Source organism: Pezoporus flaviventris, unplaced genomic scaffold, assembly GCF_033815535.1.
Source record: "Pezoporus flaviventris isolate CSIRO_AGI_PZ_B2104156 unplaced genomic scaffold, CSIRO_AGI_Pfla_v1 ptg000013l, whole genome shotgun sequence".
Lineage (NCBI taxonomy): Eukaryota > Metazoa > Chordata > Aves > Psittaciformes > Psittacidae > Pezoporus > Pezoporus flaviventris.
Window position 1 is genome coordinate 30,155,190 of NW_026892561.1, and position 21,716 is coordinate 30,176,905.

At 38.4% G+C, this 21,716-nt stretch overlaps 1 protein-coding gene across 5 annotated transcripts in view; it reads left to right on the forward strand.

The window, feature by feature from the left end:
- The window catches only part of PHC3 (polyhomeotic homolog 3), a 33,658-nt gene continuing 11,942 nt past the window's right edge, over positions 1-21,716 (forward strand). Inside the window, exons 1-12 of one of the 5 annotated variants that reach the window (XM_061452571.1) lie at positions 1-559; positions 965-1,112; positions 1,872-2,030; positions 3,444-3,521; positions 5,097-5,255; positions 7,517-7,615; positions 12,224-12,464; positions 13,940-14,817; positions 16,464-16,614; positions 17,684-17,937; positions 18,774-18,930; positions 19,759-20,368. In XM_061452571.1, the coding sequence (XP_061308555.1) occupies positions 432-559; positions 965-1,112; positions 1,872-2,030; positions 3,444-3,521; positions 5,097-5,255; positions 7,517-7,615; positions 12,224-12,464; positions 13,940-14,817; positions 16,464-16,614; positions 17,684-17,937; positions 18,774-18,930; positions 19,759-19,820 (2,514 nt within the window). In that variant the 5' untranslated portion in view covers positions 1-431 and the 3' untranslated portion in view covers positions 19,821-20,368. Of the gene's footprint in view, positions 560-964; positions 1,113-1,871; positions 2,031-3,443; positions 3,522-5,096; positions 5,256-7,516; positions 7,616-12,223; positions 12,465-13,939; positions 14,818-16,463; positions 16,615-17,683; positions 17,938-18,773; positions 18,931-19,758; positions 20,369-21,716 lie in introns of those variants that run through there. The other 4 variants (XM_061452566.1, XM_061452567.1, XM_061452568.1 and 1 more) reach the window with 4 other exon arrangements.

Below are 21,716 nucleotides of genomic sequence, written 5' to 3' on the forward strand. Positions count from 1 at the left end.
ACAGCAAAATGTAGAAGTATACAATACAATGGTAGGCGTGAGGTCCTTAGGTAACCGTCTATCAAAGTTTAGTTATTCCAAGTACTCGGGAGCTACAGCATCATGTGCAGTTATTTCTCTACTTGCAAAGCAGTTGTGTTTTGAGAGGTGAAGCTAGGAGCCTGGCAGCATTGCATTCTACTTTCAGCTGTGTGAGTTGAAACTTGTAGTTATGTTCCTGTTTGCTTCAGCATCCTGTGTTAAACACTTGGTAATGCTGCATTTTTACTAGTACGTTGCAGCTCTTTCTGAGTATTTTTCTGAGCCCTTCTTTGTTGTAAGAAGGAAACGTATTTTCTCCCCTCATTTTTTTAAACATCCTTTTAAAAGCAATAAACAGCAACTATGCTATTAATTGTTAATCATAATACTAAAACTGAAAAAGAAACTAAATGCTCCTCAGTATATTAAGATATGTGATTCTTTTCAGTTTTAAAGATGATATTTTGTCAGAGAGATTGTATTCTGCAGCAGAGGGAAGTATAGTGCTGGGGAGGAATCACCAGAGATGCTTGAATAGGTAGTTGTTTCTTTGGTACCTGCTGTATTTTGTGAGGTATTGATGTAAAAAGTAAAAACATTTTTCCTTGCATCCTTTCCATCTTTTTCCATGTCACCAGTGATTTTTTGCCAAGAACGTGGTTTTTCCCATGTACAGAATGATTGGCCAGCAGTCTCAGTGCTGTGGAGAGAAGGGATGTGGCAGTACTCCTGTGTAGCTTGCTAGAAATCACAGAATAATCTTGCATGTATTCAGAAATTGGTCACCTCTTGCTACTTTTGATGGATCTTAGAAGATTTTTTCTTTTCTTTTCTCTTTTCTTTTCTTTTCTTTTCTTTTCTTTTCTTTTTTCTTTTCTTTTTAAAATCTGTGTGTGCTGTGCTGGCTTCTGTTTGTGAACCACTTTTATTTCAATTCTGCCAGGCTAGACGAACACTGCACAGCTATGGAGAATGAACCAAACACCACAACATGTTCTGCATCTACAACTACTATCACTACCACCTCCACTTCCCGAACACAGCTACCACAGATATCTGTCTACAGCGGCTCTGACAGGCATGCTGTCCAGGTACTGAGCTGTGAAATACTCTTTCCTATCCTGTATAGTGCTCTCAAATACAGTCATTGCATGATACTTTACACAAGATTAACTTTCCATTGCTAATTACTGTCATCTTTCTCAGTATGTGACTGATTTTCAGAAGGTGTTTCCTACCAAAGGGTACTTAAGAATAGTGCAGGGTACAGGCCTGCCTCCCAGATAAGGGAGAGGAGAAATGCTGAGCTGGAAAGTTTGAGGTTTTTTGCCAATCCCTAAGGGTATAGTTTATAGACATAAACCTATACAAAATCACACAAAATAAAGCTGGCAGTTTGGCCAGCATTGACTACAGAGATCTAGAGGTATCTCTTGTGTTACAGCTGCTTTGGATCCAGCCCGATCTTGCTGTTCTTTAAATTGGGTCTTCTCAAATTCTCTATGGTCTGTTCTGTTGCGTTTGATGATTAAGTCTCACACGCTATCCTGATCTTTCAAAAAGTAGAATGTTACATAGGATTTGTTGACAGGAACCTAAGAGGCTTGGGTGTTGTGTCATGAATGATGCTGTATTGTCAACTGATTGGCAGGCTTTTCTTGAAAATATGAATATATTTATGTTGACTGTATTCTGTGACTTGGTTGAGCACAGTGATGGAGCAAGATCAGTATTATGTGATTGGTATGAAAAGGATTTATTTGGTTTTATTTCCCTGTTAAACTTCCACATCATCTCAGTGCGGTGTATACTTTGTCATTGTAATTAATTAACCTACTGATTCATCACAGGTTATTCAGCAGGCCTTGCATCGTCCTCCTAGCTCAGCTGCTCAGTACCTCCAGCAGATGTACGCAGCCCAGCAGCAGCATCTAATGCTGCAGACTGCTGCTTTGCAGCAGCAGCATTTAAGCAGTACCCAATTCCAGAGTCTGGCAACTGTACCACAGGTGAGAGTGAAGATTGCTGGAAAAGAATGGTGTACTACTTTCTAGAGTAGGACTGTAATTTTAGGGCATTGTCAAACATAATAACAGCTTAAGTGCCTGAGCTTAATGCCTCACAATAAGTCACTGTTATATTTTAATTACTTTGTTATTTTAAATTGTATCTTCCTCCAAACTATTTGGAAGATTTTGTCTAGTGTTATACATGCTCCAGTAGGCTACCATTCCACGCTTCATTGCATACATTATGATGCATCATGTAAATCATAAAACAGTAGTAAATATTAAAAATAGAACACTTCAATCTTCATCCCATTATTTCCTCTAAAAGTTGATGGGGAAAACAACGAGTAGCAATGTATCTTAGTGAAAGCAAATAAAAATAATGAACATCTGGTATCTTAGTATGTTTTGCCACACATCTGGCTGCATTATAGCTATGGCAAAATTCCATTTTAACTCTGCGTGTGGAAGCGTAGGAAGAAAATGACATTTCATTTCTGAAGCACAGCTTTTAACATTAGTGAACACTGGAGGAGACACCCGTTTTGAAAATTCAAGGAGTGGAAAAGTTTCCTTTGATCTCAGTTGACCTCGGATTGAGAATACTGTTTTGCAGAGATAGGTGGTTGTTAATGATTTTACAATGGAAATGCTAAAACAAAGTTAAAGACTTCAGGGATAAAGCAGTTTGTTGCTAGAACTGGCACTGACTTGTCTGTGCTCCTGGCTTTTTTTTCTATGACTTTAGCATTAAATCGTTGTCATATATTTATTTGTGGTTTTGTTTTTTTTTGTGGAGGATTTGTGTTTGCCTCTACAGTTGCAAAGGCAGAGCAAAGTAAATCAGGATGGGGAAGGCTAAGGAATTTTGATACGCAGTCTGTTAATACATAATCTGAATCACTGTCCAGGTATTCATCTGAAGGGCTGGAATATTGTACTGTTATAGACAATAGATATGCATACATAAGTTATCATTCTAGAATATAAGGGTATTCTTTACAGCATTTATAATTTTTGATTTATTTTTAGATCACTCAATAACAAAAAATTAATGACAGCTTTTAATGGTCACATTTTAAGTTCTGGGCACCATAGGTAGCTAGCTGATCGGTTACCTCCGTCATTAACGGGCTGATAGACTTTACCTCTGATGGGTTTTGTTCAAGTCTTGATCTGCAAGATTCTGAGTGCCTGGAATTGGGTAGGAATTCAAGGCATTTACCACCTTGCAGATAGCATTTTGTAGTGCAGAGTGAGCTTTGCTGTAAACTAATTCTGCTGAGTAAAGTATTTTTACTGTTAACTCGGAGAAAAGGTAGAGAGGGATGTTTCTGATGGTTTATGCAATGATATGAACATCGCTTAAACAGTTTTTTATTTCAGTATTTGACACCTATTCTTGCTATTTAGGCAAGCCTGTCAGGTGGGAGGCAATGTACTTCCCCCACTGGGAATGTCACTCAGCAGTCAAGCATGTCGCAGACCTCGGTACGTAACTGAACAAAGCCCTCCATCCATTCTCAAACCCTCTTGGTTATTATTTACCTACTTGGAAAAAGAGAAAAGATTTTAGTATTTAAATTGGTATGGTTAAAATTAGTATTGCAGAAACAGTAAATAGAAGTATGATAACTCTGTAGTAGGTGATGGCTGTGCTTCCAACATTCGCCAGTAATCCTGACATGTGGTGTCAGCCATCACCACTGGCCACTGTTGGAGGCTTCCCCGGTTCCAGACCTGTCTTGGTACTCCGAGGGACAGCTGCCTTCTCCACATGCACCAGCGACTGTTAGGCCACTGCAGGAGTCAGTGACTCCCTGTGCTTTCATTTCTTGCATGATTTCTTACTGTATTTTCACATTAGTTTCTTTATTCAGGGCACTGTCATTAAGTGTGTATCAGCATTAAAGAGCCCCAGATCTAAAGAATCTAAGTCAATGCTCACAAATGTATAGCAGACTGATTAAATATTTATAGCATTCATTCTTCTATTGATTATCATCTTGTTATCATGCATCTTCTATGCACTTTCAATTATTTTATCCATATTCTAGGCATGTGCTCAGGTTTCAGTTATTAGCAGCTCTGTGTTCAGTTCATGCTGTATTTCTTTAAGCGGCATCTTCAGACATGTAATTTGCAGTTTATGTGCAGTTTTACAGTTGTCTTGAGTAGGACTTTGTTAGTCCTACGGACATCCTGCTTATTAATCATTCCCTCAAGCTGTTCATGACTTCAATGCATAGCTTCAGTGACTTAACTGTATATTTTTTTAAGCTCTCATAGCATTGCTTTGGCTTACAGCTGTTAGAAGTAAAATCATTCATTCATTAAATTTAAGAAGGAAAATCTTTAAAGATGTCTGATGTTAAACTAACAGAATAATTGGGCTGGGATTTTTCGAGGAAATCTTTTGAGTAAGTGATGAAAAAGAGCTGGGCACTTAACTCTGTTAGACCGGTTAGGGGAAAAAAAAAAGTGGAAAAAGACCCCACCAAACCAAAACCACAATAGCTTTTGTTTGAGTAAGTGCTATAAAGAGCAATTGCTGAGAAGAATTTAATATAAAATTGTAGAAAGTTTTAGTCTCCAGTCATTTTTTAATGTGCATATGTAGAATGAGGAATCAAAGTCTGCGTATGGTGGCACTAGGAAGTGTCCTCATCAGGTTGCATAAGAAGCATAATAGAAGATACCAGTGCAGTCAATTAATATTAACATTTAAAGATGCTTAAATATTAAAATTCAGGTATTTTTTGAAAAATTATGCAAGCTCATGCTACATATTCTGCAAACATGTATTTCAGTTTTCAGACTTCAAAATATCGTTTATACTCAACTACTTATTATTTACTGCAAAACATTTGCTTGCAGTTTAAGATTTAAAATGTACAACCTTGACAGAATCCAGTATTTGTGATGATTGGCTCAATATGTTTTTTTTTGGTACCTCTACAGTTCAGCGATTTCAGCTGCCCCTGCCATTTTTGTCAAAGGCTTTCTGGCTTTAGACCCTAGGATGAATGAATTTCCATGACAGAAGCAATATTTTTGTTTCCTTAGATTAACCTCTCCACCTCTCCTACACCTGCACAGATAATAAGCCGTTCACAGACCTCCAACACCACCAGCAGCAGTATTACCCAACAGACTATGTTGCTGGGGAGCACCTCTCCAACCCTGAGTGCAAGCCAGGCTCAAATGTATCTACGAGCTCAAATGGTAAGTTTTGATTACAATTACAGCCAAGCTGTGACAAAGCTTGGCTTTGGTCCCTCCCTTTGGTCTCCATGCACATGCCACCCCCCTTAACATTTTCAGGTTTTATTTTGTTTCCATAAATTATTTATAAATACTTTTCTTTAGTTTCAGGTAGCATTGAGAATTTAGTTTCCAATCTCTGAATACGTATCTCCTGAAACATTGTAGACGCCAGAAGTAAAAAGATTGCTGTAGCTTAGTTCTCTGGTGAAATTTGCTCATGTGTTTTTAGCCTGGCTGTACCACAATTATTAAATTGATCATATGTGGGGAAAAACAGAGCGCCTGTTTTTTCTGGCTGTGTAGAAGGGCATACTGGAGCCTGTCTATGTTTGAGGTAAATTGTTTCCCAAGACACTGGTAACATTCAGAATTCTGGCTCTTGATTAAAATATTCTTATCTTTAACTAAGATTGTACTTTGCATTACTGTCCTCAGAGTTCAGGTTAGATACATAGCTTTCATTCTCTTCAGATTGACATGAAACTCATCAGATTGTTGCAGTTTCCTGTCAATATAGGCAAAAAAAAAAAAGCTGTTTGTTGGGGTTTTATGTGGCTTGGGGGGGGGGGGGTTGCTTGGTTTTTAGTTTTGTTGTTTGTTTTTTTTTATTTAATGCTCACTCTAGTTTCATGTGAATTGAACTCTACAATCTGTGTGGGAATTCATAGAAATTGGTGAAGTTGTACATGAATGCTCAGGTACCAATCAGTACTTCATAAAGACCAAAGACTATTATGGCTTGTGTGAGTTGATGACCAGAGCGCTCTAGTGTTTGGTTTAACTACATAAAATAGGAAGAATTGTTGTTACACTACACTGAGATTCAGAGCCAGAGGTCTGTGACTGCAGTGATATATAAAACTAGGTTCAGACATGAGTTCTTGCAGGAGTTGTACCAAAGAAGCATGTTTGGGAAAATAAATCCTTTGTTCTTTTTCTGGTGTTTTTCTTAAAGATGTGCAGCAATGCTGTTATGCTAAGATGAAGGTTTTTTTTCTTTGGCTATTGTTTTCCTACATGTTTATTGGAAAAGTAGTATAACTTGAAGGCTGGGATTTAAAGATCAAATCCTTTCCATTTGCCAGGGAAAGGATTTCTTGAGTCTGTGGATTGAAAGCAAAGCTAGATGCTGAATGGACCTAGTACTTTTTAACAGAACAGGAACTACATATTCATTTCATGTCCCTGTCTTTCAATATGTGTTAACAACTTAGTAGCTGAAGCAATATGAGGATGCCATTGCTGGGTTTTGTAGTAGCAGTCACTCTCAGTGACATGGATTATTGATACAGTTTTCCTGTTCATTTACACTAAATTTTCATCCAGACTCTCAATGTCAGATCCCATGTGTATTTGAATAACTGCTTTATACCCTGATTTCAAGAGCGAAACTTACCGTATTAGTTTCTGTTTAGAATGCTGTTGCTAGCCTTGATAGTTCAAGCATCATACTTGTCTTTCAGTGCTTCTGGCTAACATAATCAAAGTATTTTATTTCATCACCAAGATCTTTTTATAAAAAAGTCAACTCATATCTCTAGCTAGCTGATGATACCAGCTTCATCACCACATCCATTTAGTTCCAGACAAAAACCTTCATGTTTTTTTAATTAGCTGCTCCTTGCAGTTGAGATCTCTTTAAAAATGTGGAAGACTAACTAATGGTCTCTCTTCAAAGCTTTCTGTAAAACTTGTCTTTGCTGTATTGCCTATAAAGAAATTAATGATAGCTGGGCATGCTGGTATTCTGAAGTTGGTAATTTCAGATTGGTTTTATGATACCTGTGCTCAATATAAAACTAAATTAGCATAGTTAAAATCCATATAAAAACTCTATACTTGTTAAACAACATTTTGACAGATTGGAAGATATAAATTCTCTTTCTTTAATATAGCAGATATTGGGCTGCTCTATTTGTTTCACTCATTTGTAATATTGGAGGGAAAGCCCTCTTTAAAATGCTTGTATAAAAGATGATGGGTGTATGTGTATATGAAAGATTTTTCTCAATATGTAGAATGAATATGTTAAACTACTATTTTTATTCACTTAAACAACCATCAGTTGTTCTTTGTGTAAGTTAATCTACAAGTAAAATGCAAATCTTGCAAGCTGTACATCACTACATGTAAATTATGTGTATCTCTTTCAAATACTGTGTTTCTTTCACATATTTTGAAAGTTTTAGTCCCTTACAGATTTTTTTCTTGCTTAACAGCTTATTTTTACTCCTGCGACCACTGTGGCTGCTGTCCAATCTGACATTCCTGTTGCCTCATCGTCTTCCTCCTCTTCCTCTCAGTCTGCAGCTACTCAGGTGAGTTTGTGTAAATTTATTAAAAGTATGTCCAGTAAAGTGCACCAAAACTGAAAAGCAGAGAAACATTGCACTTAAGTTTACTTGCTTGTAAGAACTACTCATGGTTACGGGTTATATATAACTTCAGTGTCTGCTCTTTGCCATCATCATGTATTTAGAGGTGATTACGTATATATGTAAAATTTGGAACCTGTATATGACATTTTAGGTCTTTGTAATGAGTACTCATCTTTATTACTTTGAATAACTTCATGTTATCAGCTGAACTTGTCCACGTTTTCACTACTCACTGTTTTTCTTTATGATTTGGAAAAAATACACATTGTACGCATCGCTACTGAATGTATTAGTCAGTCTTCTGGTGGTGAACATCTGTCTAGCAAATTTATGCTTTCATGAGAGAGCTTCTTGTCTATCTTAGCAGTTTCTTTAAAAGCCTTTGATTAACTGACCTTGCTAGAAACCTTTTAGAAATCCAAGTAAATTATACCCATTGAATATTCTCTGACCTTATGCTGACCCCTTTGGAAGATTCTGATGGATTTAAAGACCTTGAAGATGGGTTACTTCTGAGATAACGGTAAATCATTGAAGCTTGTCTTCCCTTTGCTTTTACAGTAGGAAGGTGAGATGGACAGAGCTTGCTGGAATCCAGCTGTGTATTTATGCAGGATGTTGCTGAGCAAGCTCACAATGTTAAAGTTCATCAGTTGAACTTTCATTGAAAAGACAGACTGCTTCTTCAATCATAGAGTTATCCTCATTATCCTTTATCACAGCTGCCTTTCTTCCTCCAGATTTTGCAGATAAAGTTTGAAAGTTTGGACAGGTCACTGGATGCGCTAGCAGCTTTTCTTGCATTTGTATCGTTGTCTTTTGCATTCAATGTAGAGACATCAATAAAGCTTATCACTTTACAGTCTTGTATGTACCACAGGGTTTTAGAGGTCTGCTTTGCACAAGCATGCCCAACTGTGCAGTCTGCTGAGACATTATTGCAGAGGAAAGTGGAGACTATAGAGTCAGATGGCCTGCTGTGGTGACCCTGGCAGACAAAAGCCTTTTGTGTCCTTTGTCAATGTTTCGTACTGCTTTATTGCCAGATGTTGTTAACCTTGGTTGTCTGGTAGTTTCTATAGCAGCAATGACATTGGAAAGATCCAGTTTCATCTGGAGTAAGTGATGCAATGGAAAAGCTTTAACAGTGGTACACTTTATTTTCCTTACCTTGTTATAAATATGTCCTTGGTGTTTCAGCTGGGTTTAAAGAAATGTTTTTGTTCACTGTATAAGCAAACCTGAGCAAGTAGGCAATGCCAGTTAATAAGAAAAAAATGCATTGAGTTATAGACACCTGGTCTAGTGGAAGGAACCTCACATGGCAGGGGGTTGGAACTAGATGATCTCTAAAGTCCCTTCCAACCCAAACCATTCTGTGATTCTATATACATAGATGAGTATATTACACTTAGCCAAGATGTTTGTCAAGGTACAGTGTAGTGATCTCACAGTATCATCTTCCATGTAGAAATTCCAGAGAAATGCTAAGATCATCAGTGATTATCAGGGTCTTAATGGCATGTCTGACATGGCCTGTTAGGTGAACTGACACTTCTCCCCTACTTAATTTTCCTTCCTTTTGCTTTCATATTTTCTTATGTGTCCCCTTATGTATGACCTGGGCATCTCAAGTTACCTTATCTGTTAAGGTGTACTGAAGGTTGATTTGTACTCACAGATAGGCTTGCAGTAAATGCTTTCTGAATTCCAGTAAAGAAACCCGCCTTTGTCATCAGATCAGGATTTGAAAGCATCCTGTGTTAAGACACTGAACAGTGAGAAATAAAATCATAGAATCATAGAATAGTTAAGGTTGGAAAGGACCTCAAGATTATCTAGTTCCAACCCCCCTGCCATGGGTAGGGACACCTCACACTAAACCGTGTCACCCAAGGCCTCGTCCAACCTGGTCTTGAACACTGCCAGGGATGGAGCATTCACAACCTCCCTGGGCAACCCATTCCAGTGCCTCAGCACCCTAACAGGAAAGAATTTCCTCCTTATATCCAATCTAAAATTCCCCTGTTTTAAATTTTAACCTGTTACCCCTTGTCCTATCACTACAGTCCCTAATGAAGAGTCCCTCCCCAGCATCCCTATAGGCCCCCTTGAGATACTGGAAGGCTGCTATGAGATCTCCACGCAGCCTTCTCTTCTCCAGGCTGAACAGCCCCAGCTTCCTCAGCCTGTCTTCATACAGGAGGTGCTCCAGTCCCCTGATCATCCTCGTGGCCCTTCTCTGGACTTGTTCCAACAGTTCCATGTCCTTTTTATGTTGAGGACACCAGAACTGCACACAATACTCCAGGTGAGGTCTCACAAGAGCAGAGTAGAGGGGCAGGATCACGTCCTTCGACCTGCTGGTCACGCTCCTTTTAATGCAGCCCAGGATACGGTTGGCTTTCTGGGCTGCAAGCGCACACTGAAGCCGGCTCATGTTCATTTTCTCATCAACCAACACCCCCAAGTCCTTCTCCTCAGGGCTGCTCTGAATCTCTTCTCTGCCCAACCTGTAGCTGTGCCTGGGATTGCTCCAACCCGGGTGTAGGACCTTGCACTTGGCATGGTTAAACTTCATGAGGTTGGCATCAGCCCACCTCACAAGCATGTCAAGGTCCCTCTGGATGGCATTCCTTTCCTCCAGCATATCAACCGAACCACACAGCTTGGTGTCATCGGCAAACTTGCTGAGGGTGCACTTAATCCCACTGTCCATGTCAGCAACGAAGATGTTGAACAAGACCGGTCCCAACACCGATCCCTGAGGGACACCACTCGTTACTGGTCTCCAGCTGGACATTGAGCCATTGACCACAACTCTTTGTGTGCGGCCATCCAGCCAGTTCTTTATCCACCGAGTGGTCCATCCATCAAATTGATGTCTCTCCAATTTAGAGACAAGGATGTCGTGTGGGACAGTGTCGAACACTTTGCACAAGTCCAGGTAGATGACATCAACTGCTCTACCCCTGTCCATCAGTTCTGTAGCCCCATCATAGAAGGCCACCAGATTAGTCAGGCAGGATTTCCCCTTAGTGAAGCCATGCTGGCTGTCACCAAGCACCTTGTTGATTTTCATGCGCCTTAGCATGCCATCCAGGAGAATCTGCTCCAAGATTTTGCCAGGCACAAAGGTGAGACTGACTGGTCTGTAATTCCCCGGTTCACCCATTTTCCCCTTCTTGAAAATGGGGGTTATATTTCCCTTTTTCCAGTAGTTGGGAACTTCACTTGACTGCCATGATTTTTCAAATATGATGGACAGTGGCTCAGCAACTTCATTTGCCAGCTCCTTCAGGACCTGCAGATGGATTTCATCAGGTCCCATGGACTTGTGCACGTTCAGATTTTTAAGATGGTCTTGAACCAGATCCTCTCCTACAGTGGGCACAAGGTCTTCATTCTCACAGTCCCTGCATCTGCCTTCCAAGACTTGGTCAGAGCCTTTGCCAGTGAAGACTGAGGCAAAGAAGTCATTCAGAACTTCAGCCTTCTCCAAATCCTGTGTAGCCAGTTCTCCCGAGAGCTTCCTGAGGGGGCCTACGTTCTCCCTAGTCTGTTTTTTATTTGCTATGTACCTGTAGAATCCCTTCCTGTTATCCTTAATACCCCTAGCCAAGTTTAATTCTAACTGGGCCTTAGCTTTCCTAACCTGGTCCCTAGCTTCCCAGACAACATCCCTGTACTCCTCCCCTGCCACGTGTCCTTGATAATGTAAACTAGCTGTTCATTGTACACGTACTGACTATTGAATGAGAGAGGGATCGTGTAATAGTGGATGGTGATAGTAAATAGTCCTCTTTTTCATGTCAAGTATGATGTAAATTAGTGTTACAAGGATAGTCTTTATCGTGGAAAATAAAATTCTTGCTCAGCATGTGGGATTGGAAAGCTCAGATCATTATGTACAGAATCTGGCTGTGATAAAACAGATATTGGTGAAAATAACTACTGACTGATTTACACTTCAGAAGGCAATCCTTTTGTACCTTCTTATCATGACACATGAAACATTAATATCACTGTAGAAATAAAGGGCTCAGGTTTGTTAGGACATGATAACATACAGCAGATACTGGTCCCATTGACTACTGACTACCTAAGAGTCTGGTTTATGTTAGTCTCTGGAAGCATAATTAGACCACTGCAGCATCTGTATAAAAACAGAATTGCATTTGCTTAAGGTGCTTTTTGTCTTTCACCTTGAAGGCACAATAAAAGAGGAAAAAATGCAAGTTTTAAGTCAAATTAATGTAACAAACAATCTCAACTTCTTTTAAAAGTTCAAAAAGAAAAGATAATGTCTGTATTTATCACTGAAGTAATTTATGATCTCCGTTCTTTAAATTTTATGGCTTAAAAGGTACTTTGATACACATATATTTAACTTCTCATGTATTTTAATCACATCAGATGCAGAGCATTACATAACGGTGGTTGGGGGGGGGGTGTGTGTGTGTGTGTTTTTTCCTGGATGTTTGTCATAAGTGTTCATATGTGGTGTTTTTTGTTCTGTTTTGTTTTCACATTTTGCTCATTCCCCAGGTTCAGAACTTGACACTGCGCAGTCAGAAGTTGGGTGTATTGTCAAGTTCACAGAATGGCCCATCAAAGAGCAGCAGTCAAACTCAGTCGTTGTCTCTGTGCCCTAATAAACCTGTAACCAGTTCCAAGGGCAGCCAACCAGATCTTTCAGAAAGCAATAGAAAAGGCGAGAGCCCAACTCCAGAGTGTCGGAGTACACCAGTCACACGGGCATCAAGCATACATCACTTAATAACACCAGGTAGGATGAAGATGGAGCTGTAAGAAAGATATTTTAAAGTTTTTTTGTATATTATGATTGTGTTGGAGTCCCATGGTACCTGACCAGGTTCTTTTAGGTATTCCACATAAAAGATAGTTTAATGTTTCATAGCAAATTTACTAATTTGTTGATATTGGGTGTTATGCAGAATTTTGATTTAGAAGAGTGATAATACAGTGTTTTTAAATCGCAGTAAAAGCACAGTGTAGTTGCAATACACAGTTGAATCACAGCACAAACATGATTCTCCTTACTGTACTGGTCTGTATGGTATCAGGACATGTCATCCCTGGTCTCTGGGAAGCAGTATGTGGGCTGAAACCCCCTCAAGCCTCTTGCTGTCATCAAGATCTCTTTTGCTGGTGGTTTTCTGTTTTGTGGGTTTTCTTTTTTATTTTTGTCTTGTCTGTATCGTCAGACTGTTCTTATATGAAGTACTTACTTACATAAATCCATAGGTAATATTGCCCAAGAATCTTAGTGGTTTGTATTAAGAGAAAATTCAAAATAAGCATGCAATTGCACGCAGTGTATTTGCATTTTTAGCTTCCTTATTTTGAAAGAGTAATAGTTGTCTAGACAGTGGTCTGAATTCTGTGGAGTTTAGCTTGGCTTAATGGTAGCTTTTAGAGGAGTGAGACTGCAAGGCAGGCATTCTTAAGGTATTGAGCCCTAATACTCTTCGAACTCACTTCTGTAAGGAAAAAATCCATCTTCACTAGCAGAATAAAAAAGACAACATAACTGAGTTTTTTCGCAAGTGGAAACAACAAAGCAAGAACAGGTTTGCATGTGGAGGAAAATACATGTGCGTGTGCTATAAGGAATTACTAATGATTCGCTGGTTCACTTAAAGGTGGTGTGCTATCTCTGGAAGTTGCTTTAGGTTCATACCTTTCAGTTTGTGTGTTCAAGATCAGGCAAACACTTTGAACGGTTTAAATTCATACTGAACTCTTGGAATTTTGTTTAGTCTCTTAAAATGGTATTACCTAAACTTTGACTTAGCAGTTATCAACAAATCCTGTTGACTGTGAAATTCTTATCTCTTCCATTCCAGTCTGCTACAAAGCAAACATTAAATACATTTAAAGTTGCATTAAATACTTAAATAAGTGAAGGCTGGATCAGCAGTAACCTTAGAGCTAACACCAAAAAGCCAAGTTTAGATACTTTTATATAGAAGGTACATGTATGTGCATGTACATGCAAAAAGCATGGCTGTATTCCTTTATTCATTGCTATGTTTTGCATTGGAAATTGATATATTCCTCTAATTATTCTTGTGTACTACATGCTGTCAAAGAAGATATTTCTAAACATAGGTCAGAGGGTTGCAAAAACTGTGCTGGCCTTACTTTAAAGTAGAAACTTAATTTCTTTTAATATTTTAATAATGTTCTCCAGATTTAAGAAATAAATACTGATTGTCACTTTTTTCCCCCCTCTCACAGCCTCATATTCTCCATTACAACCCCATTCTCTAGTAAAACATCAGCAGATCCCACTTCATTCACCACCTCCAAAGATTTCTCATCATCAGCTGATACTGCAACAGCAGCAGCAAGTCCAGCCAATTGCACTTCAGACTCCTTCGGGTCAGGAACCCCCTCCATCGCAACACTGTCTGCCACTCCCAAGCCATGGTCTTCCTCCAGGTCCCAGCAGTGCGCAGTCTCATTGCTCACCTATTCACATGCATCCTCCACCTCTAACAGTATCTCCTACTCCATCCCAGTCAGCTCAGCAGTCAGTAGTAGTATCCCCTCCACCTTCTCACTCCCCTAGTCAATCACCCACAATAATTATTCACCCTCAAGCACTTATTCAATCACAGGCAAACTCCCTTGTGCCAGCAGCTCTTCAGCCAGAGCAGGCTGCTCCTCAGCAAACTACTGCCAATCCAGTTCGACCAATTGCACAGCCACTTAATCTTCCATCACATCTTCCACTTCCATCTTCCCCTGCTGTACATATAGGGTCAGTAGATCAGCCCAGCTTAGTTTCCCCAGGCCAACAGATCGTGTCCTCGACACCGCACCAGCAATATTCAGCCTTGCAGTCTGCACCCATCCCTCTTGCAGCTCCTCCTCAGCTGTCAACTTCTTCAACCCAAATTCAACAACTGCCATTGCAGTCTGTACAGTCTTTACAAGTGCAGCCTGAAATTCTGTCTCAGGGCCAGGTTTTGGTTCAAAACACTTTGGTTTCTGAGGAAGAACTTCCTGCTGCAGAAGCTTTGGTCCAGCTGCCATTTCAAACTCTTCCACCACCACAGACTGTTGCAGTAAATCTTCAAGTGCAACCATCAGTACCAATTCAGTCTCCAGTGGTAAGTGATAATACTTCAGTCTTTTATTCTTTATTCTCAGCTTCTCCAAAGAGCTGTAAGTCTGGCCCATTGGCTTCAGAGGGAGCTAAACCAAGCGCTAGACAGAGGGCCAGAAGAAACCTGTTGATAACAGAAACAAGTTTTAAGAAAACAGACATTTTTCACTGATTTTTTTTTTTTTTTTTTTTTTTTTCCTTTGGTGGGAGGCTTTTTGTAATGGATCATCAGTCAAAAATACCAACCAAGAATCATGGAAGTCCAACTTTTGGACCTAAAAATCTTCTCTCTTAATGAAATGGCAGCATATCTAAAGTTTAAAAAGCATGTAAATATTATGTCAAGGCTTAGATACTTATGTCAAACTGGATTTTGATAGATATACCATATGTACTGTAAGCTTTACCTCTTTATGTTAATACAGATAAATACCAGCAATTGAAATTTTGAGTAGCAGAATCATCTCTACTGGGTGCAAAGTTAAATAGCAGATTATTAAGATAATAGAGTTCTGGATAATTAATTTTGTGCTAACATTGAAAAGATCATCTTTGTAAAAGAATAGGGTAATTTTTGATGTTGTCTCGGTGTTCCCCATCACTGCCATTTAATTTAGCTCAGTGTTAGTCTTGGATGTCTTCAGCTGTTTCAGCTGAAGGTTTCAGCTTCACTCATTCTGAACTAAAATAATATACAATAAAATATCAATGAAATAAAATTATATGCAGATAAAGCTGATGTTTAAGTTGGCATTGCTAGGCTTTAGTGGTAACATGCTAATGAGATTAATGCAAGCAAAAGAATCAAAAGATCTCGTAGGCTTTTTTCAGGCTACCAACAGATTGAGGGAGGTCTGCTGTTTGATTTATGTTAAAAAGGTAATAATAATCTCAGTTCTCAGATATTTCATATAGAAATTGGGTGACAGTAGAAGCCAGGTTTGCTTTCAACAAGGTGATGTTTTACATCCTAATCCACTAAACTGGCTGTCAGTAATTCACATAAATTTACTTCAACCGTTTTCAGGAAAATACCTTAGTCTAGCAATAGCTTGAAAGCCTTGGTGTACTCTTCTGAAATACTCAGTTTGATTACACTGCTGTATAGGATAAAGAGCAACTTGTAGACTTCTCATTATGTTCCCCATGCTCTAATTCCTCTTTCAAGGCCAGGTTGGACAGAGCCTTGGGTGACATGGTTTAGTGTGAGGTGTCCCTGCCCATGGCAGAGGGGTTGGAACTAGATGATCTTAAGGTCCTTTCCAACCCTAACTATTCTATGATTCTATGTTACAAAGCTTGCATTTTGCACAAGTGTTTAAATAGCTAGAAGTGTCTGTGTGTAGATAAAAATACAGCAAACTATAAAGATAAGGCAAGATCTCTGGTCTGTTCGATAGAATCTTGTCTCTTTATATTTTACTATTTATAACAAAATACTTCTTTTTCTCTCAAATTTTTCTCTCAAAGACGTTGTGATGTCCTCAAAGTTCATTGTTTTGGATGCAGTTTGGAAACTAGTATTTTATTAGATTAGCATATTTTCACATTTTAACTGGTAATTTATTTTAAAAACTGTATTTATGCAACTCTTCTAAGGTATTAAGATAGAATGGAACTCTCTCTAAAGCAATAGTTTGTTGGATGCAGATTTACCAAGTGGAGAACGTATGTGAAGAAGAGATGCCCGAGGAATCAGATTGTGTCCACATGGCTAGAACACCTACACCACCCACTTTGTCTCCACCAGCCATAAACTTGGGGAATGGAGAGGCACTTAATTCAGAAGATCCATTGTCAGGTGAGAACAAATATCGAACTGAAGTAGCTCTTGTGCTTAGAAACTCCTACTAGTTATTGACGGTTTAAAGGAAAAATCTGTAAATTTTTTTTTAATTTAGAGATATAATTTTTTAAGTAAAAGAAACTATATGAAATATGCTCGAAATCCATGTGATAGATCAAATGTTTCAGTCCCAGATGTATAGCTTATATATGTATTTGGATAATATGTAGCACAGGAAATGCTTATTTGAGCTTTTTAGTATATACTTTTATACAAAAATCTTAACAGGAATGTCAGTCTCCAATTAATCTTTAACTGATAGCTGTGTGATACCAACAAAATATGCTGACTGCTCTGTGAATTCGGGTCAGCAATCAAAAGTTGCTGCTGGAGTGGTTGACTACACTGTATGAGTCTTTTTGGCACAATTTCTTTTCATATATTCCACAGTAAGGAGCTATTCTAATGCAAAAGCTACCAATGAAAATTTTTCTTCTTCACTGTATTGTACAATATACATGCCTGTATCAATCGTTGTTCTGCAAACTGATGTAACTTCCCTGATGTGCTAAATATCCAAATATATACCCTCTCTCTATGTGTTACAGGGTGTATGTGTGTATAGGTAGATAGATAGATATGCTATGGATATAATTGGGTTCTTAGAGGCTTGCTGTTGTGTATATTTGTGACCCTGCAGGCTACTGAGTCTCAAATCATGTCTGAAATTCTCTCTCTAGAAATATTTCAGCTGCTCAGTCTTGAGAATAGAATGTTCAAAAATACTGGGTTCTGCTTTTGACTTATGGATCTGTGATTTGTGTAGGTAATTAATGGCCAACTAAGCTTATAGTTCATAGATACTAAGTAAATGAAAATTTTGTGATAACTGTTTGTGGAATAGTCTGATAAGGAAAAGCATATTGTTTTGAAAGTAAAATCTATAAACCATAGGGAAGAACCTGTGTTACGGGATGGTGGGTGCAGGTGTGGGTGTGTTCATCTGTTCTTATTTCTAGAATTCTGAGCCAGTGGTTGGACATGAGTGATAAAACCACAAAATACTTTTTTTTTTTTTTTTCAGAACATGGGGGATTACCTTCAGTGACATCATCAGTCAGTGCCTCAGTAATTAAATCTCCGTCTGATCCTTCACATGCTTCTATTCCACCACCACCTCTTTTGCTTCCAGCAGCAACAACAAGGAGCAACAGTACATCAATGCCCAATAGCATTCCTAGCCTAGAAAATAAACCTCCACAGGCTATTGTTAAACCACAGATCCTGACCCATGTTATTGAAGGCTTTGTGATTCAGGAGGGATTAGAGCCTTTCCCTGTAAGTGTAAAAGTTGCTATGAGTTTCTTACTACTAATCTTTGAAACAGACTGGTTTTAAGGGTGAAGTTTTTTTGTGGATAGTAGCTATTTAGGTCTTGAATAATTTTTCACATGTTGATTTTTAACCTTTTTTCCACTGACTGGTTACATGTTTCCTACAGCATTCAGTATACTTGTATACTGTTGGTATTGTCTTTCATATATAATTGGAATTCGTGATACTGTTTGGCTTGCCAGTATCACTGGATGACAAGGTACTAAATGAAAATGGAAAAACAGCTAAGTTACAGGCTGTATCTGGAGATAACTACAGAGAGTGATTTTTTAGGCTAGCATTTGCAATAACTTCATTTTACATTCCTCTCCTAGGTACCTCAATTTAACTGACACCTTAATTTAAAGCTCTGAGTATGAGTCTGTGCTAAAATTCTAAAATGTTAGAACTTTGTTTAAAGCACTGGCAAGCCCCATGCTGAGCTCGGTGTGATTAGTACTGTGTCTGGTGAGAATTACTGTCTAAAATTTTAAATCCACAAATGAACAGTTTAAAACCTATGAGCCTGCCTTATTAACTAATTTAATTTGTCTCTTATTTTCCCATTCCTTCATTTCTCTAGATAAAATGTGTTTCTTCCTTCATTAAATGTAATTGCAAACTGCAGAGCAGGAGTGAGTCTGAGAAATGGTATTTAGAGCTTTGGCACTATATAATGATTCATTGACAGGGAATAGAAACTGTGATTCTAGTCTCGGTTACAACTGCTAAGTCACAAATACTGTTTTCAATTATTCATTGATCAGTTAATCACTGTTGCTTTGCTTTTATTGCAATAGGTAAGTCGTTCATCTTTGCTGGTAGACCAGCCTGCAGAAAAAAGATTGCTAGTGGAGGGTCAGATCATGAGTGTTGTGTGTGTTGAATCAGACTTGCAGAATGCAAAACATGCAGACAACTCATCGGACACAGAGATAGAGGATATGATTGCAGAAGGTTTGTAGTTTTTGTTTAAATACCGGTGTTACTTCCTTTTAGTTCTGTATGTATTACAGAATCCCATCCCACCTGTACTTCTGGAATCTTTCTCCAGTCTCTAATAGAAACTATTTTCAAACGTTTTTTACTAGCTACACATCATAATGACAGTTGTTGTAGGTGCATACAAATGTCAAGAAAGCACTTGTCCTGCTTAGAATACAGTGGTCGCCAGCACAACCCATGAGCTAATTTGTGTTCCCCATGCAGTATGCGACATAATCATCATCATGGATTTTTAGAACTTGGCAATCAAGTATTTTGGATGTGTTACACCACTGTTACTGTTCAAGCCCAAATGTAGGTATCCTCACAAGTGTTATGAAATGGAAACTAAATCATGGCATGGCCCAGAAAAACCGAGTTATTCTTCAACTTATTTTTGTATATATTCAAGTTATTTATTCAAGTTATTCATTCAAGTTTTGAAAGTCCAGAATTTTCAGCCACCTCTGGATCTTCTGTTCCACATCTTGAGCAATTGCACAAGAGCTGGTTTTGGTGATATGGTTAAATCTGTCTTAATGCAACTCTTAGTTTTGTTCTTTTGAAATATTTCTGTTCCCTCTTTCATATCGAAACTGTATTGGGCAGGTTAAGAAAGGACAAATGCAGTGCCTGCTCCTGCCACAGGTCTGCATCAGGGAAGTACCTGGGAAAAGTCACGAGAGCATGTCCTGAGCAGTAGCAGTTGTCACTATAGCTGTGCTTCAGCTACTTCCCACTCCAGACATTGTAAATTGTCATATAGTTAAAGCAATCTGTCTCACCAGTCTTGTCTCACAGGAACTTTCAGGGTGGCAACTCTGATGGCAGTTTGTTACTTACTGTGGTTTCTGCCTCAGTGAGTGGGACCGAAGTGCAGTAGGGAAATTGGCTGCATCCACTGTGTATCTCAGCAAACAAATGAGCTCAAGGATCTGTATTCTAGATTATTAGATTCTGTTACATTATTTTTTGCCACAATGATTTATATTCATTACTGCTGGTAAGTGTATTGGATCAGAGCCAGGTCAAGGATTGCAGACAAGGTAGAAAGCTTGCTTTGGAAAGCATTCTGAATTCAAGACGAGTATTTGTTGGTAGTGAAGTGAAGTAAACATGGCTGACATTTTTATGTAAGGCTGATACACTTTACCGGTCAGGCAATATATATTTCAACTTAAAAGTATATTTTTACTTGTAGCACCTGTTTTTAGTAGGAGCTGATTTATATTGGAAGGACATCACTAAAAGAAAATACTGATGAGTTGCAGTCCTTGTACGTGTTGATATAACATTTGTGCAGAGAAGTCAGAAACCGTGGAAACAGTGCCTGAAAATGAAAAATAAAACATGATTTCCTAAATTATAGCTGATTATATGATTGCATTTATTAGCATTTACTAGCATTTATTAAATCCCTGCTTCATTTTTGCAGTAACAGTCGACTTCAGGGAGTGCAGATATTTGAAATACTGTGTTTTGTGACTGTAACTTTCTTTTGCTTATGTTGTAATTTGTCTACATAGAAAAACAAAGAAAAAATTTTTACAGAATCCATTTTTTTAATGTATTACACAATACTCTACTGGAAAATAATCTGAGGCCCGTACCCTATTCTTCACTAACCTTCATGTAGGCATGGCAGACTAAATTTCAGAAGGCAGGCATCTGTCATATTAATAGTGGAGGTTTGCAGCATCACTGGAAGTTTTCTAAACCTTTATTTCATTTAATTTGAAATTGCTGTTATCTTTTTGGTATAGTCTCCCAGTGAAGGCTTCCATTTAAACAGTTCTTTGAGAGAGAAGCCCTTTGATATGAAAGCATCAAACACAAGAGCCTTCAAAAAAGGAGGAAAAAAAAAAAAGGAAAAAAAGAAAAAAGTAATCATTTGGTAAATTTTGACTTGTTTGCCGTATTTTGGTTATTTTACAGCTCAGTTGAGTTACACTACTTTTCTACTACTTTTCTAAAAATGAGACTGGTAAATCCCTTAGCTTATGACTATGCTCAGTAAATTGCTATTGAATACAATTGCTTTCTTGATCAAGCATACAGCTTTTTTTTTTTTTAATGCCTTGTTTCACCCAGTATATTTCAAACAAGAGAAACTTTTTGCCATCTGGCGTTTCTTCTGTGAAGCTCTGTTTGCAACAGTTATTTTGCCCTTAATTTGTTAGAGTAGATCTTAATTCAGTTTTCAATAGCATTCCCTAAGAACTTTTCGGTATTAACACTGTGTTCCTCACATTTCAAACAGCTTGCTGTCATTTTATTGAAACATTCATGGTTTTGTTTTTATTTATTGTTCCTGACAGCTGGTGTTAGGTTTATATATGCAGTTTGCAGCTCCTCATTAGATGAGCTAGTAGGAAACATCCAACGCTGACACATATCCATGTATGTAGAAGTTGAGCAAAGGAGACTTTCTGATACTAAACCAGGGTATGATTGCTTGTAGGGTAGAAACACCTAATATGCAAAAGAACAGGCTCTTAATATCAAATTTCATTTCACTCTGTTGTCAGTTTTTTCCACATAGCATGACCTGGCTTGGGAATGAGTGCTTTGGGGTTGTTTGGGGTTTGTTGTTTTTTTTTTGAGAGATGATTATTTATTTGAAGGATGCATCTCTGGTATTTCAGGTCAGATTTGGTATGTTTCCGATTTAGAATCATAGAATCAGCTAGGTTGGAAAAGACCTTTAAGACCATCAAGTCCAGCCATCACCCCAGGACTGCCAAGACCACCAGTAAGCC